At 40.8% G+C, this 18,843-nt stretch overlaps 1 protein-coding gene and 1 long non-coding RNA gene across 2 annotated transcripts in view; one reads left to right on the top strand and one right to left on the bottom strand.

Moving 5' to 3' along the window:
- Nucleotides 1–18,843, top strand: part of NNT (nicotinamide nucleotide transhydrogenase) — a 140,340-nt gene that overhangs the window by 104,112 nt on the left and 17,385 nt on the right. The window contains exons 18-19 of the mRNA XM_056542096.1: nucleotides 4,700–4,859; nucleotides 11,655–11,736. Of these exons, the coding sequence (XP_056398071.1) occupies nucleotides 4,700–4,859; nucleotides 11,655–11,736 (242 nt within the window). The remainder of the gene's footprint in view (nucleotides 1–4,699; nucleotides 4,860–11,654; nucleotides 11,737–18,843) is intronic.
- LOC130293434 (uncharacterized) overlaps nucleotides 16,059–18,843 on the bottom strand; it is a 79,457-nt gene continuing 76,672 nt past the window's right edge. Inside the window, exon 3 of the long non-coding RNA XR_008848214.1 lies at nucleotides 16,059–16,244. This is a non-coding gene — a long non-coding RNA (uncharacterized LOC130293434). The remainder of the gene's footprint in view (nucleotides 16,245–18,843) is intronic.

Here is an 18,843-nt window from a genome sequence, read left to right as displayed (position 1 = left end):
TGTAAATATATGTCCGTGGTAATTAAGGGGTTAAAACACACATAAGCCCCTTCCCTAATAAAGATTAAAATCATTGCCTTTTTCTACTTTTTAAATAAAAAAATTAATAAAAAAAACCTTCATATTTGGTATTACTGGATGTGAAAATATCTGAACTATTAAACTAAAATGCTTATGATCCCATACGGTAAAGGGTGTAAATGTAAAATAATGCCAATGTCCACATCACAACCCGGAATAAATAGAACATAAAAGTGGTACCTTTTGTGCAAAAAATTAGCCCTCATACAGCCCCGTATAGGGAAAAAGTTATAGGCGTCAGAATACAGTTATTTTTTTTTTTTATTTTTTTTTAATGCTTGACTTTTTTTTAAAGTTAAACGTTATGTGACTTCAAGGCCCATATGGGCTGTGTCCTTAATTCTATGAAGGGTTTGTTACAGTTTATCAGAAAGGTAATTTGTTACACTGTGTACTCTTGAGTGACAGTCACCCAGGGCCGTCACCACCACATTAGGAATGCAGCTGACCTCTACTACTGTAACAGGGCAATGGCTGCTGGGAGTAGACGTGCTGAGACAGTCACGTCTGCTAGAGTACTCCGGGTCCTCCGCTGCCCACCAATGAGGAGCAGAACAGCCACTACTATGGAGTCTGACTGTGATGGTAACTCACTTCAGTTGGGGTGTATTAGAAATCATGGGGGAGGTCCCACCCTTTTTTCTCCCCCCTAAATACAGGGTATTCGGTATATATGGTCTCCAAGATAGCAATAGAAACTTCATAACACTGAATCTCTGAGATATGAAGTTTCTATTGCCATCTTCGAGACCATATATACCTAATACTCTGTACCCCTCCACACTTTATTGTGGGGAGGGCTCATCTAGATCAGGTAGGGAAAGTAATCAATGGGTGGATAACAGGGACGGTCACCTGTACCCCTATTCCCTACCCTTAATCTTCCAAAATGTGTGACCTATTAGAACTTATTGTTCATGCACCACTATTTACTGTGCTTATATATTGCACATTTTTGTATTTTGATTTTAATGGAGTAGTAAAGGTTTATGTTTTATCTGACGTGGCCTCATTGGGATTATGTTATTGGTTGGATTTTTGATTGTTGATATATCAAGGGCTTTGCATCATTGGAGTGTTTGAGGGATACTTTGCATCATTCTCTTTTGGTTGTAGTTTTACTATTTAAATTTTTTTTTTTTTTCCCAGGAATGGAAGAATAGAGCTTATTTCTTCCAAAAACAGCACCACATCTGTCCTCAGTTTGTCTGCGGTATTACAACATGGCTCCATTCACTATATTGGAGCTGCAATACCACACATGGCCTAAGGACCAGGGTGGAGTGGTTTTTAGATAAAATATTGTTATACTGAAACATACTGAATCCGCACCACCTGTCTGCAGAGTGTGGAATTTTTAACACTGCACTCAGGGTGCCTCCAGCTGTTGCAAAACTGCAACTCCCAGCATGCCCGGACAGCCAAAGGCTGTCCGGGCATGCTGGGAGTTGCAGTTTTGCAACAGCTGGAGGCACCCTGGTTGGGCAACAGTTGACACAACCATCTTTTCTCAGCGTGGTCTTGGGTCGGTCCCACCACAGTGGGGCAGCAGTCAGACACCACATAAACCAGCTCTGTCGGCGAGCGGCCCCAGCGTACGGGATTATCTACTGGAGATAATCTGTTGCAGATGAGGAGGTGACAGTCGAAATATTTTGATTGCTCCAGCATTCTTCTTCGGAGAACATTTTCTTATGGCAGGCTGGATGCATATTTGTTGTATTATCCAAAGCTGTGCGTGTCTGGGGAGACCTGGGGCCGGGGACTCCAGTGCTGTTTGGCACTTTGGTGTCTGATGATGCAGACACGGAGCGATTAGATGTGTATAAGCAGATCATCTGCCGGGTCAGTCTGAGGCCACCGCGAGTGCCTGGCACATACTTACTCCTGTCCCCTGCCCCGCACGCAATGCCCTCTCATTATTCTTGTGCATGACATCATATCAGATACGTTACAATTAGTAGAGTCTGGTCTTTTATCATGTAGTCATGAATACACAGGCTTGTGCTCATGCATAGAAAACTGCATTATTGGGGATATATTAGGCATGTCCTGTCGTTTATTTGTTGTCTGAAAGGGGGCAAAGTGTTTTTTTTTTTTTTTTTTTTTTTTTTATATAAACATAGCAGTGATAGGGGTATGTTCACATGTGCATATTGTGCTCCCCACTGAGGTTAGTGGGTGACCAAATCTGCTGCACAAGCCTGGGTTCACACCACGTTTTTCAAATACGGTTACCGTATACGGTTTTCCGCTAAAAAAACGTATGGCAAAAACCGTATACAACCGTATGACTCCAAATATGTTTTTTCCCCGTATGCGGTTCCAAAACGTATGTACGGTTCTATCCGTTTGCATCCGTTTTTGCTAACGGTTTTGTTATTTTGTTGGAATTAGTTTTCAAGCAATTTAATAAAGTTACTATTGTTCTATTGAAATTCCTTCTGCGCATGTGTCAACTCCAAAAACAGATTAGAAAAACCGTGTGCAACCGTATTCTGAAATTCTGTGTACGGTTCTCATAGATGACAATGTTAAAAGAACCGCATATGGGTTTCCAACCGGAAGCAAAAACGTGGTCGACAGCGTTTTTGCCTACGGTTGAAAAATCGGCAAAACCGTATTCGAGGCAAAACGGATGCAACCGTACACAACATTTGGAATACGTTTACAATGCATTCTCTATGCATACGGTTTCGGATATGGCCGTATACTTTTTTTTTCGGAAAACCGTATACGGTTACTGTATTTGAAAATCGTAGTGTGAACAGATGTGAACGTACCCTAAAAAGGAGAAAGCTATATAAAGGGAACCAGTCACAGTGAAAATGTAGTCCAATTGGTAGGTATCATGTTATAGAGCACGAGGAGCTGAGCAGATTAATATATAGTTTTAGAAAAAAGTTCCAGGATAACTTGTTGTTAATTCATATATATCTTTGTTCATTGTGGGCTAAGGAGTCAAGTGGGTGGTGCTGTTCAGGTATGGAATAAGTGTAGAAGTGTGTATATCACTGTTTCCCAACCAGGGTGCCTCCAGCTGTGGCAAAACTACAATTCCCAGCCTGCCTGGAGTTGTAGTTTTGAAACAGATGGAGGCACCCTGGTTGGGAAATACTGTTGTGTGTATAAGGAGGAAGCTTTCAGTCACTAGGACCGCCCACATGACTCCTTAGCCCAGAAAGTAGCAGAGTCTTATAGTAGTGGTCAATGGTATTCCCTTGCACAGTGCACACTAGAGAATTCCAGCAGCTGAAATTCCTCTACCGAAAGAATAAACATATCCACTTAGGCCTAGTGTCGATTTTATTTATTTATTTTTTTGCAGGGAAATTCTGTTGCAGCAGACTCCTATTGTTTGGAAACATCTGCGGCGGAAATTCCAATTCCGCACTCTGCAGAAAGAATTGTCATGTTGATTCTTTCTGTGGCATCCCCTCAGAAATACATTGTCTTCTATTGAGACGGCTCATTTCTGAGGGGTCTTAGCCTGCTGGGAGTTGTAGATTTGCAACAGCTGGAGTCGCCCTGGTTGGGAAACACTGCTCTGGACTGTGTCCTACCAGACTTTTCAGGGAATTCTGAACACTTGGAAAGCATAATCACTTTTACAAGATGGATTCATTAGATTCAGACTCAGCAAATCCTACTGTAGATTGTCAACTCAAACCCCATCTCAGCCGCTCTCTCCCCGGTGGGCCCTGTCCATCCATGTATAGAATGGACCACCATTCCTTACTGTAGCCAAATGTAATGCTAAGCTTCCCTTGCTGCAGCTGCTGCTTGAGTCCACCATGTTAGCTGTATGGTTGGACCCTTGTGGATGTTTTACCGTCTTCATTAGCAGTCACAGTATGCAGTGAATCCTAATATGTACGTGCCTGTGTTCCTATAGAAAGGTTTAGCTGTGAAGCGTCCCTTTGTAGTAGCGCAGGACATTTTTGAGTGTAATTTTTGAGAGATTAGTGTCTGTGATGTTTTGTCTACTCTCACCCCTTTTGAACTGTATCAAAGTAAAATCAAGTTAATTCGCATTTATTCCACTGTAGACTTCAGCGTGAGAGAATAGTGTCCCACATACCTCACATACCAATTATGACTGCCAGTCGCAGACTAAACACCATCCTTGTGTTCTTCTGTATTGATGGTATAATCTTCTGCTTGTGAATCAGCGTATTGTGTTACGTTACCGGTCGTCTGTGTAAGTTGTCTGTTCATGGTGGCTTCGTTCTACGGACCCTAGAGGTCGTGGGTGATAATTTTGTTGAATGTATTCATTAAAGTAATTTTTCTATATCTCCTCTCATCTATATTAGAGATGAGCGAACTTACAGTAAATTCGATTCGTCACGAACTTCTCGGCTCGGCAGTTGATGACTTTTCCTGCATAAATTAGTTCAGCTTTCAGGTGCTCCTGTGGGCTGGAAAAGGTGGATACAGTCCCAGGAGACTCTTTCCTAGGACTGTATCCACCTTTTCCAGCCCACAAGAGCACCGGAAAGCTGAACTAATTTACGCAGGAAAAGTCATCAACTGCCGAGCCGAGAAGTTCGTGACGAATCAAATTTACTGTAAGTTCGCTCATCTCTAATCTATATCTCACATCTTATTTTATTAGGCCATGAACAGATCCCTTGCTAATGTGATCCTCGGAGGCTTTGGAACCTCATCTACAGCAGGGGGAAAGCCAATGGAGATCACCGGTACCCACACAGAAATCAATCTGGACAATGCAGTTGAATTGATCAGAGAAGCGAATAACATCATCATTACACCAGGTAATTTAAGAGTACATGTCACTTGCAAATAATGTTTATTTTTTTTTTATTTTTTTTTTTTTTATTCCCAGAAATAATTGACATTTCTGTGTATTTTTCTGGCACCAGTTCATTTGAAAAAAAAAAATTCTCCTTCATACCCCTTCAATAGTTTTTGTTCAGCCAAGCCTTTAAATGGGCACTGTCACCAACTTTATTTTTTGATATGTTGTAGTAATTATGTACTATAAGATATCTCTAATATACTTTTATTTTTATTTTTATTAATTAAAATTGTTTAATTTAAATTTGAAAACCGGCCACTAGGGGTCTCCCTCCTAGTGGCCAGCTGCAGCCTGGCATCGGTCCTTTTTCATTCAGCCTGCGCTCGCTCCCTGCCTGTCAATCAGACAGGCAGGGAGCGAGCGCATTGGCTCCCCGGCCACTGGCTGGGAGGACACTCCTCCCACACATCGCCGCCTCCGCCTCGTCGGCACCGCTGTCCCTGCACGCCCGCTGCCGGACTCTGCAGTAAGTGTAATGGGGGGGGGGGGGGGGGGGGGGTGTTGTGATGGAGGGAACGGGGTATGGCGCGGGAGGGAGTCGGAGGGGACGGGCTAGCGCCGCATGTAACTAATAGTTTATCTACACAGGGTGCCTCCAGCTGTTTCAAAACTACAACTCCCAGCATGCTCTGACAGCCAATAGATGTCAGGACAAGCTGGGAGTTGTAATGGTGAAATAGCTGGAGGCACTCTGTGTAGATGAACTAAGGGCGGACGTCCCCCCCCCCAGCAGGCATCAGTGACGTGGTGCCTGCTGGGGAAGTCTGCCTGGTAGTGAGCACACTGCCAGGCAGACAAAAAGCATTTTTAATATAGTAAAAATTAAAATTAAAAGCAGGGAGGGTGTTGGGGATAGATTGGCAATAGGCAGGGACGGAAAAAAAAATAGGATGGTGGGAGTTACCCTTTAACTATGTCCTGTCCAGCTTTGCCAAGTGTTAGAGGTCCTTCACTTTGGACAACCCCTACTTGTTAGTAGGATCCATTGACAATAATATGATTATGAAATGTCTCCCATGATGGCACTCCCAGTGTTCCATTTCCATGCAGCACCACAGGGAAAATATTGAATTAAAGTGGGGCAAAAAAGTATTTAGTCAGTTACCAATTGTGCAAGTTCTCCCACTTAAAAAGATGAGAGGCCTGTCATTTTCATCATAGGTATACCTCAACTATGAGTGACATAATGAGAAAAAATAATCCATAAAATCATATTGTCTTATTTTTTTAAGAATTTATAGCAAATTATGGTGGAAATTAAGTTTATGGTCAGTAACAAAAGTTCATCTCAGTACTTTGTTATATACCCTTTGTTGGCAATGACAGAGGTCAAACGTTTTCTGTAAGTCTTCACAAGGTTTTCACACACTGTTGCTGGTATTTTGGCCCATTCCTCCATGCAGATCTCCTCTAGAGCAGTGATGTTTTTGGGGCTGTCGCTGGGCAACACAGACTTTTAACTCCCCCAAAGTTTTCTATGGGGTTGAGATCTGAAGACTAGCTAGGCCACTCCAGGACCTTGAAATGCTTCTTACGCAGCCACACCTTCATTGCCCGGGCAGTGTGTTTGGGATCTTTGTCATGCAGAAAGTCCCAGCCACTTTTCATCTTCAATGCCTTTGCTGATGGAAGTAGGTTTTCACTCAAAATCTCACCATACATGGCCCAACTCATTCTTTTCTTTACATGGATCAGCCATCCTGGTCCCTTAGCATAAAAACAGACCCAAAGCATGATGTTTCCACCCCCATGCTTCACAGTAGGTATGGTGTTCTTTGAATGCAACTCAGCATTCTTTCTCTTCCAAACAAGACGAGTTGAGTTTTTACCAAAAAGTTCTACTTTGGTTTCATCTGACTATATGACATTCTCCCAATCCTCTGGATCGGCCAAATGCTCTCTAGCAAACTTCAGACGGGCCTGAACTGTACTGGCTTAAAGGGGTACTCCCGTGGAAAACTTTTTTTTTTTTAAATCAACTGGTGCCAGAAAGTTAAACAGATTTGTAAATCAATATATATCACCCACGCTGGATGAAATAGTGGGCTATATCCTTGCTGCGTTGCTCCTGTACGCTTCCCTGTAAGGCGTACAACTAATGGATAATACAAAATTAGAAAAAATAGGAGTACGCGCTAGGAAAAATAGCAATAGTGAGATGGAAATGTGGACTGAATGGAACAATGTCCTACCTTGCGATAAGTAGTATGGTACTGGACTGGAGCAGTGGTCCTCTGGAATGTGAACACAAAAAAGATTTTTTAATAAATGAACGAGTGGTTATAATAAATAATGAAATGGGTAATAGCCGCTCAAACACTTAAAATAGGATATGCTGTATATTGCTAGAGAATGTAATTGTATTGCGGCACTTTTTAGGAGTACAAGATAAGTCTTTCCACAGTGGGCCCGTTTTGAGGGTGCTCCAGCACTCAGGCCGGTAGTGTCTCAACCAGCTTCCGTCCTCGTGGTGAGTAACTCGATGTTGTGAGTAACTGATAGTGACGTCACTATAGGGGCACGTAGAGTCCACAAAACTATCGACGTGTTTTGGAAACTTTCGAATTTCCTTCGTCGGGATACGTGATGTGGATGAGATGGCCTATACTTATAGGAGGACGTGGACTACAAAAAAACGGGATCCTTTAGCTGATTGTACAATGAGTTTTTTTGGCCTGGAAAAAATTGCCCTACAATGGCGAGGGGGAAACTTTATTGCACAATTATTTCGATCAGAAAGCAAATGGATCTTTAACTTTAAACTCCATGGCCCCATTTGGACTTAATGAAAAAAATTTAACTGTTCGGCTTCTTATCCTAAAAAAAATTGCAATAACAAATATCGTAGTACCCACAATTTAAAACTCCAGATGAACCTCCAGCACTGAACTATATACAAATTAAAGGACTCACTTATCCAGGGGAGTAAACATAGGGTTAAACATCTGGTCCACGTCCTCCTATAAGTATAGGCCATCTCATCCACATCACGTGTCCCGACGAAGGAAATTCGAAAGTTTCCGAAACGCATCGATAGTTTTGTGCACTCTTCGTGCCCCCATAGTGACGTCACTATCAGTTACTCACAACATCGAGTTACTCACCACGAGGACGGAAGCTGGTTGAGACGCTACCGGCCGGAGCGTTCTCCCGCTATTCCTGTTTGAGGACCATCACCCCGAAAAAGTGACGTCCCCGACCAGCAACGGACATCAGGTACCTATCGTTGTCAGAACGCTACTATTTTACCTGAGCCGGAGGCAAATGGGAACTTCTTTTTTTATTACAATTTACAGAGCTAAAGCACCCTCAAAACGGGCCCACTGTGGAAAGGCTTATTCTCATAGAAAGTGCCGCAATACAATTACATTGTCTAGTAATATACAGCATATCCTATTTTAGGTGCTTGATTGGCTATTACCCATTTCATTATTTATTATAACCACTCGTTCATTTATTAAAAAATCTTTTTGTGTTCACATTCCAGAGGACCACTGCTCCAGTCCAGTACCATACTACTAATCACAAGGTAGGACATTGTTCCATTCAGTCCACATTTCCATCTTACTATTGCTATTTTTCCTAGAGCGTACTCCTATTTTTTCTAGATTTGTAAATCACTTCTATTAAAAAAATCTTAATCCTTCCAGTACTTTTTAGGGGCTGTATACTAAAGAGAAATCCAAAAAGAAATGCATTTCCTGTGATGTCCTGACCACAGTGCTCTCTGCTGACCTCTGCTGTCCATTTTAGGGACTGTCCAGAAAAGGAGAAAATCCCCATAGCAAACATATGCTTCTATGGACAGTTCCTAAAATGGACAGCAGAGGTCAGCAGAGAGCACTGTGGTCAGGAAATCACAGGAAATGCATTTTTTGGATTTCTCTTTAGTATACAGCCCCTAAAAAGTACTGGAAGGATTAAGATTTTTTTAATAGAAGTGATTTACAAATCTGTTTAACTTTCTGGCACCAGTTGATTTAAAAAAAATAAATAAATAAGTTATCCACGGGAGTACCCCTTTAAGCAGGAGGACACGTCTGGCACTGCATGATTTGAGTCCCTGGCGGCGTAGTGTGTTACTGATGGTGGCCTTTGTTACTTTGGTCCCAGCCCTCTGCAGGTCATTCACTAGGTCCCCCCGTGTGGTTCTGGGATTTTTACTCACATTTTGACACCACGAGATGAGATCTTATATGGAGCCCCAGATCGGGGGAGATTATGAGTGATCTTGTAGGTCTTCCATTTTCTTATAATTGCTCCCACAGTTGATTTCTTCACACCAAGCTGTTTGCCTATTGCAGATTCAGTCTTCCCAGCCTGGTGCAGGTCTACAATTTTGTTTCTGGTGTCCTTCGACAGCTCTGTGGTCTTGGCAATAGTGGAGTTTGTAGTGTGACTGTTTGAGGTTGTGGACAAGAGTCTTTTATACTGATAACAAGTTCAAACAGGAGCCATTAATACAGGTAACGAGTGGAGGACAGAGGAGACTTTTAAAGAAGAAGTTACAGGTCTGTGAGAGCCAGAAATCTTGCTTGTTTGTAGGTGACCAAATACTTATTTACCACCATAATTAGCAAATAAATTCTTTAAAAAATCAGACAATGTGATTTTATGGATTTTTTTTCTCATTCTGTCTCTCATAGTTGAGGTATACCTATGATGAAAATTACAGGCATCTCATCTTTTTAAGTGGAAGAACTTGCACATTTGGTGGCTGACTAAATACTTTTTTGCCCCACTGTATATAGTGTGCATTTAATTCAATCTGTGACTTACATGACAGGTCCCTCTGAGTAAGACATACTTTTTGTATTGGTTCTCCACCTGAGGATCCTAACAATACCTGAGGGTATGTAAAATGGGTTTTGTTGGGCCAACATTCCCTGACAGAATACAGTTTTTTTTGCTATTTAAGGCTAGGTTCACACGGCCGTTGTTTCCCGTCCCGCTCTTCTCCCGTCATTGCTTTTAAATGGACCATACTAACAAACTGATGCAAAAGGATGCCATTAAGTGGAATCCTGTTGCATCAGTTTTTAATCCGTTTATTTTCTGTTTTTACTGTTGTCTAGCTACTTCATGGTTCTTCACACCTCTTCTAAGCATGCTCAGAAGTAACAACGAATCAAAAACGGATTGGAAAAAATGGGTGGAAACGGAAACATTAAAGGCTCATCCATTTTCAATCCGTTACCCATAGACTTCAATGTTAAATATATAATATCTGTTTCTTTTACGTTATTTCTGATGGGAGAAAAAATACCATGCAACGTCTTTTTCCCCATCACAAAAACAAACAGGAAGCAAACGGGTGATAAATGATTGTAAAAAATATATATATATAAATATATATAGAAAAAATCCAAAGAGCAGCACTCCTGTAGTTTCTTTACAAAAATGATGGGGCGCACACAGTCACAACAGATCCAGGTCACAGATCTCCATAGACAGCAAACGGATAGGCGACAGCACTCCCATAAGATGTAAATGAGCAGTCTTTATTCACATAGACATGGTGGCGACGTTTCGGCTAGATCACCCAGCCATTATCGAGCCATCGGCTCGATAATGGCTGGGTGAGCTAGCCGAAACGTCGCCACCATGTCTATGTGAATAAAGACTGCTCATTTACATCTTATGGGAGTGCTGTCGCCTATCCGTTTGCTATAAATGTGTGTATATATATATATATATGTATATGTGTGTATATATATATATATATGTATATGTGTGTATATATATATATATGTATATGTGTGTGTGTATATATATATATATGTATATGTGTGTATATATATATATATATATATATGTATATGTGTGTATATATATATATATATGTATATGTGTGTGTATATATATATATATATATGTATATGTGTGTGTATATATATATATATATATATGTATATGTGTGTGTATATATATATATATATATATGTATATGTGTGTGTATATATATATATATATGTATATGTGTGTATATATATATGTATATGTGTGTATATATATATATGTATATGTGTGTATATATATATATGTATATGTGTGTATATATATATATATATATGTATATGTGTGTATATATATATATATGTATATGTGTGTATATATATATATGTATATGTGTGTATATATATATATATGTATATGTGTGTATATATATATATATGTATATGTATATGTGTGTATATATGTATATGTGTGTATATATGTATATGTATATGTGTGTATATATGTATATGTATATGTGTGTATATATATATACACACAATCTCATTGACATCAATGGGATTCTTTTACAGCCCTTTGCAAACGGATTGATAACGGGCATTTATTAATGGGGAAGACGATAATGTGAGCGCTTAGTTTTATTCAGTCACCTTTTTGAAATATTACATTTTAAATTACATATTTATGGCATCTTCCACTTTCACTCAGTTTAAAATTCCTTTCTGCAGTGGTTTCTAATATCGATGTCCTGCTTATTTTTCCCAGGAAAATCTACAACCTATTAGTCTGTGTAATGATTATTTTCAGAGGAAGCACCACCTCAGAGATCATACAAAATATCAGTAGTTTCCATATAAAGAATAAAGCTGCTGTTGATGGGAATTGCTAATAATGAAGGTGCCTGATATATGGTTTAATGTCCAACCTATTCTGAAGGCCATTATTAGACATCATAGGTTCTTTTTATTCCCTGTAGAAAATGATGACTTATTCCGATGTCCATTGTTGTTTGCAGGTTACGGTCTGTGCGCTGCTAAAGCTCAATATCCCATTGCAGACTTGGTGAAGATGCTGAAAGAACAGGGTAAACATGTCAGGTAGGTGTAAGTTCCCAGTAATCTAAATGACTGTGATATAAAAGCAAAACTGCTTATTTTTGAGGTTTCTGCAGACTCTCCTGTCTTCTTTAGCATTTTCATGATAAAACAATTCTAGCTTCAGAAGCCTCTCTCCGAGGGTGAGAAACGGAGAGTGCCGAGTACGGGTGAGTAGCCAACTCCTGCGCAGAACATCGCAGAGGGGACCCCCACGATCAGCAACGTATCCCCTTTCCTATGGAATATTTGATAGAACTTATCTATTACTTTAGGAGATTGATCATTCTTTTCAAACATATGGCTTTTATATGACAATTTTTTTTAACTTACTTTTGCTTACATGTGACCTATTTATCAAATAGTCGCACAACCTTGATAAATAAATCGCACGTAAGCAAAACTGGGAAATTCGCTTACAAAAGCAATTTTTAAAGCAGAAAAGTGTTCCCTTATGTTAATAGCCAAAGTTCTTTATCTACCCTTTATTACCAGTAGCGTTGCTAGAGAGTGATGGTAAGGGGAGAGGGGGGGGGTCGGGGGGATGGGGGTGGCGTACCGCATCGGTTGACACCCTGCCTGGCACTAAATAGCTGCACTCAAACTATCCCGCAACAACCCATCCACCGTCCTCAGAAATAAAAAAAAATATTAAAAACATACTAATGCCGCACCATGAATATCTGTACTTTGGAGGCTTTTTTTTTTTTTTTTTATTACATTTTTAGCAAGCATTTTGTGACTTTGGTGGGCGGAGTCTTGTGTCGCTGCGCTGAGGCCGGAGTTTACGCCAGGAAGAAAGACAACGCAGCACCAACAGGCACATAAACAATAGTGAAGCCACAAAAAAAAACTGTTTTTTTTTTAAGGAAAAATTTTAGTGCCACATATGGGTTATTTACGTAGTCTGTAAAAATTCTTACACAATTATTTTGTGCCTTATTGTATTTTAACACAAGGTTCATATAAAAATGTAGTGGGTATGCCAGCATGTACGTTGTAGCTTGTACTTTCAACATACAAGAACAGTTGTTAAAGTGGGTGTTAATGTCCTTTTCTGCAGATGTTTGCACTTTCTGTAAGCCAGGTTGGACATATCACATTTGATAATTACATGACCACTACAAAGTAAAAAAAAAAAAAAAAAACAATTACTACGTTACGAGATTTCAAAAATGTGCTTTGGAATAAGCAAAAATCAAAAAGTCACAGCAGGTATGGAAAAGTCACACGTGTGCAAGTACGCACGACTTTTTTACGCAAAAAAAAAAAATCTACGGAGCTTGATACATCTACAAGCACTGCGGTAAATCTAGTACGGTGTTTCCCAACCATGTTGCCTCCAGCTGTGGCCAAACAACAACTCCCAGCATGCCCGGACAGCCTTTGGCTGTCCAGGCATGATGGGAGTTGTAGTTTGGCCGCAGCTGGAGGCACCCTGGTTGGGAAACACTGTTCTAGTAGGTAATGAGGTCATTTTGTAGTTCACAAAAAGTCAAACTGACATCCTGTTCTGACACATTAAACAATAATTTTCTGTTGGTCAGACTGGTGATAACATGTCCAAGTTATAGTAATTAAACACAAATATGAAGCTGTATGACTAGTGATGGCAAGTGTCCAATAAACAACAACCTAGAGAGCATGTTTATATTTGATCATTCTGGGCTAAGGAGTCCAGTGGGCGGTCCGATCAGTGATTGACGGCTATTGCTGTAGAAGAGTACATACAGAGATAGCGGACAATCAATGATTAGACTCCTAAGCACCGAATGAGCAGGAGTTTAAATCAATAAATAATTAGTTCTGTGAAATCTTTTCCCATAAAACTATTCATCAATCGGCTCAGCTCCTCCTGCTCTATTATATGATGCTGGCTAGAGATGAGCGAACTTACAGTAAATTCGATTCGTCACGAACTTCTCAGCTCGGCAGTTGATGACTTTTCCTGCGTAAATTAGTTCAGCCTTCAGGTGCTCCGGTGGGCTGGAAAAGGTAGATGCAGTCCTAGGAAAGAGTCTCCTAGGACTGTATCCACCTTTTCCAGCCCACCGGAGCACCGGAAAGCTGAACTCATTTATGCAGGAAAAGGCATCAACTGCCGAGCCGAGAAGTTCGTGACAAATCGAATTTACTGTAAGTTCGCTCATCTCTAATGCTGGCAGATTAAGCCACATGTGTAACGTGACAGGTTCCCTTTAATATAAAAATTGTTCAAATTTATTCTTTCACTTTTTTTTTTTTTAGTGTCAGTCTTAAAATAGTCTTCTAGTCTCCCTCCCTTTAAGAAGGGAAAGTTACAGCTGCAATGTAAACTGCTTACTTGGTCCTGAAGTCTTCTTGGAATCAGAAAATAAATATTCTTGTAACTACATACAACTTCTATCTCCCCTCCTATCCCCGAGAGCTCAGCTCTTTGCAAGGAATCTGCTCTTATGTAATCCGAGCTGTCACAATCGTCGTAAAGGATACTTTCGGGAATAATGTTTTTACAAATCAATGTCCTTATTTTAACTCCGTGATCTTGAAGGATCTGTGGGGCTGTAAGTTGAGAATGAACTTCTGGTTTCAAATCAATTTTACAAGCAGGTCCATTTTGTTCTGTTGTGCATCGTATAACCCTTCTGTGGCCCGGCGTTTAGTTAGAGTCCATCTATAGACTATGAAAAGCACTGTACAAGTGTGTGTGGGGGGGGGGCTATATTTGGAGTATATGGCGCTGGGATGATCATGTGTTCGGGTTCCATTCTCCAAGCTTACTTCAATTTACTTCAATTTTTAATACCCGAGCACTTTATTGACACTGTATCCAGATGCAGTCTCTATTGTGAGTAGAGATGAGCGAACTTACAGTAAATTCGATTCATCACGAACTTCTCGGCTCGGCAGTTGATGACTTTTCCTGCATAAATTAGTTCAGCTTTCAGGTGCTCCGGTGGGCTGGAAAAGGTGGATACAGTCCTAGGAGACTCTTTCCTAGGAATGTATCCACCTTTTCCAGCCCACCGGAGCACCTGAAGGCTGAACTAATTTACGCAGGAAAAGTCATCAACTGCCGAGCCGAGAAGTTTGTGACGAATCGAATTTACTGTAAGTTCGCTCATCTCTAATGCCGACACCTGGGTATGCAGCATTATACAGTAGGGCTATGGCTAGCTCAGCACCCATTAATTCCTATTGTAAGGAGAGTGTAAGGAAGATCTTCACAACATCACATACACAACAGCAGGGGAAAAGGAGGTTCTGTAATAAGTCATGGAAAGTTAAAGGTATTGAAAAAATGAATTATTGTAAAATTGCCAAGTTCCGCATTGGATATCCTTGGTAGTCCCATTGACACTGAATGAAGCACATTCACCTTGGGAAATTTGACCTTGCTTATCATGATTGGTGGGGAACCTACCAGTCGGACCTCAACTGATCAGCTAGGTATGACTAGGGGATACATTTTGGTGTAGCGTATTATCCCTTTTTAAAGAGGTTATCTGACTTTTGCAAGATTCATATCTTGCTGGGGTCAGGAATGAAAAACTTTACTTTCACCCAGTCCCAGGATCTCCTGTCTCATTCCTGCTTCCTAAATGAGCACCCGAAGCAGGACTTGAACGCAGCATTGTCCCACCTTGGCCAGGGATTGGTTTAGCCAGCAGGTCCTGAACTGAGCGCTCCTCTCAGAAGCAGCAGGAAGCCATAAGACCAGAGGTTCAGACAGAGCCAAATGAGGACTGTGGGGACCTGCCAAGTGTAGGGATGTTTTTGTTCTCTCTCTTAATAGGATATGTATTTTTTGCAAAATGCTAAATAACCCATTAAAGGAGAAATATGGCAGATTTACAGCTGTAGGTTTGTGGTAGCTACTGGTGGTGGGGTTGTTTTTATTTTATTTATTTTATTTTCTCCCCAAAACAAGAAATGGAAGTAAGTGTCATGTGATTTTTCTTTCATTACAACTTTCCATAATCTGTAAAAAGAGAATTCTTCCCTTCAGAGGAAAGTGCAGGGACACATGTGGCAGGCTGAATCTGATTGGTGAACGTGCTGCTGTCGAGGAACTTGTCAGCAATGTTCTGTGCCACACATTTCATGTTTCCTGGCAATTATCCTGCTTCACTCTCACTTCCCATGTAAATCCCTTCGGGACCATCTTTGACCATCTGCTTATCTTGCTTTAACTGTTGGTGAAAGGAAACATTTGCAGGTCTGGCAGTGTCGGCTCAATGTACACGTCTCCAGACACTGGCTTTCTGCTCTGGTTCATACAGTTAGTACCAGCACTTTTATCTCTTCACCCCTCCATAGCAGACTGGTCTGTTCCACTTTCCTCTTCATAGTCATCATTCTCTGCCAGGACATGTACCCAGAAATGTCCACTGGAAGCTTCTCTTAAAATGGTATTTATTGAGGCTTGCTTAATAACTGTGCTCTGTGTCACAATTCTTCAGCCTTTGATCCATTGGTGGGTAAATCCAGCTTTGCTCTACTGCCTGTTCTGCAAACTTGACTCTCAGGTTCTTAAAAAAAAATAAAAAATAAAATGTATAGAAAAATAAATTGCCATAAAGCCTTTAGTAAAAAAATAAATGAATAAAAAAAACATTATGGAATCATTATCATTGTAAGGAGACCTAAATTAATACTCTTGATCAAAGGCCAAAATGGACTCAACCTAGAGGGGATTATCTGACTACAGCAATAATGAGCTGGGGCTCATTTGGGAGATCGCGGGGAGTCCCCCGTGATATTCTGTGGATAGGGGATAAGTTGTTATGGCTGCACTTGTCCTTTAAAGGCCCCCCATATAGTAGAAGGCCCCAATTTGTGGCTCCATATAGTAGTAGGCCACCAGACTGCCCTTGCTTCTCTGTTGTCCTCCTGCTCCACTCCTTGGACACTGCTAGCGACATCACCAAGTACCAGCAGCCACTGCTCATTTCTTGTTAAGTGTCCATGTACCCTCCAGTTGAACTGCTAAATACCCCCTGGGGTACACGTAACTCAGGTTGGGAACCGCTTCATTAATAGATGGCAGTCCCACTGCACTGCTTCCTCCATTCCCAGCCACTCCTTCACCTGAGCAGTCTCCTTATACGATGCCCGAGCTGTCAGTCATAGCTGTCGGCCATGCATGTATCTGACAACTATTGAAGGTGTGTGGTGATCTTTACAGTGTTCGGGGTGAGAAATGATCAGGCCTTGAATAAGAATTTTAGCAGTCAGTGAGTGAAGTATAAATAAAGGTAACTATTAAATGCACTTTATGCTGATATATTCTACAATCAGATTTTCAGCAATTCAGTAATGTAGATCTGTTTTCAGAATAGCTGCTATTTTAAGGTAGGTAAATTAAAATTGTGATCTTCCAACTATTGCTTGGATCCTTTCCTTGTTTGGCAATGACCAGCAATGTAATGATGTTGTCAGCCTGATCCCGTAATATTTCCGCTTCATTCCTAGCAATGATTATATTCCTGCTCACGATGCGCCTGTTAGGTTTCTAGGCATACGTCATTTAATTCGGTTAGATGGACATTTGTTTTGAAGAGAAGGTAAGACCTATTTGTTAAACTGATAAGAGCAGGTTGGGTTTTCCCCTCGGCTTGCTTGACACTTGAGCAGCGCAGTCCTAAGTGGCAATGAAAAGCCAATGAAACATTGAATGCAAACAACGTCTGGCGTGCCCTTTGATCTGCGGAGAGTGGAAACCTGATCAAAGATTTCCTATGTCACTCCGGCAGCTCGATGTGTCTAAACTCTACCTAATCATTGTAAATGACTTCTAAATGCCCCGTCTGTTTACCGCAAACTGTAAATATAGATTTATTTCATACAATTACTCTGTAACCGCGACAGGAACCTCTTGTTTAATGTAGCTCTTTCATCATGTTGTGGTGCTCCCACGGTGTTCATTGACTGCCGCTGCCCCCTTTTCTGGTTTCACTAGATCTGCACTGCCTCAGGAACCATGTCTTGTTCAGTTTCCAGACGCTGTGACACACACTCGCCCACACCCAACCCTTTATGGAACCGTGCCAGCACAGACATACGGCTGTCATCAATTAGTCATGGCCGCCTTAGCCAAGAAACAGTTCCCATCTGTCAATAGGACTCTTTGTGATTTATGATGGATTCCGACACACAAATACTCTGTTTTCAGGCTTGGCTATAGCCATAACATGCCATGTTGTCCTGGGCTGCTGGTGTACATTTGATATCTAGTGGCCCCGCCAGTTTGCTCTAACCATGGAGAACGTATGGACTAGGTCGAAGCCATTTTCTTACACCATACTAAGATGATTTAATATGGGGTAGTCCCACAATTAGGACATCCATCCATTATCCAAATGGTAGATTGAAGCACTGATTCTCGCTCTGTATTACACAGAAATGTTATTGCTTTCAGTTGGAATAGTGTAATTTTAGTGTAAATTTTAACATTTACAGTGATCCTTCAACTTAAAATGGCCCCAGGTTACAATATGTTCATCATCACGTGGTCTTTTCTGGACCATTGTAACTTGAAACCAGACTCAACATTGCTACGGACAGTCCAGATCTGCAAAACGTGTCAATAGCTGGAAGAACTGACCAATCAGAATGGGCATTCACTGGTAAAACCCCTGTATTACTGAAGTGCATGCACTGACTGACTTTCTGGTAGCGCCTCCTACAGTACAGGGAGGTATTACATGTTCTGTACTACTCTTTTCCTGTGCAAGGATTAGTTTTTCCTTTGGACACCAGGTGAGACTGCTCCATTTAACTTTTTTGGGACACTGTATGTACTGTACAGGACCCTGAAGAAGCTCCTGTCCTCTACATAAACAGTGATTTACAGCTCCCAGAAGCTGTTTCTTACTTTTTTATGGAAGGATTTGCTTCATCTGTATTAGTTACATAGTTATTTTTCTTTAATCCTCACTTTTTTCATATTTTTGAATGCCATTTTGGAGATTCAACACCAATTTCCAGGTTTCCATGGAGTTATGATCTCAACATACAATGGACTTCCTGGAACCTATTACTGTAAAAGTGTTACTTGAGGGACCACGGTACAATATATCATGCTTTAATTGGCAAGGTTTGTCCGAAAAAAAAAAAAAAAACTGTTAA

The sequence above is a fragment of the Hyla sarda genome, chromosome 1 (genome assembly GCF_029499605.1).
Source record: "Hyla sarda isolate aHylSar1 chromosome 1, aHylSar1.hap1, whole genome shotgun sequence".
In the NCBI taxonomy this organism is placed as follows: domain Eukaryota; kingdom Metazoa; phylum Chordata; class Amphibia; order Anura; family Hylidae; genus Hyla; species Hyla sarda.
This window is presented reverse-complemented; position numbering and strand designations above follow the sequence as displayed.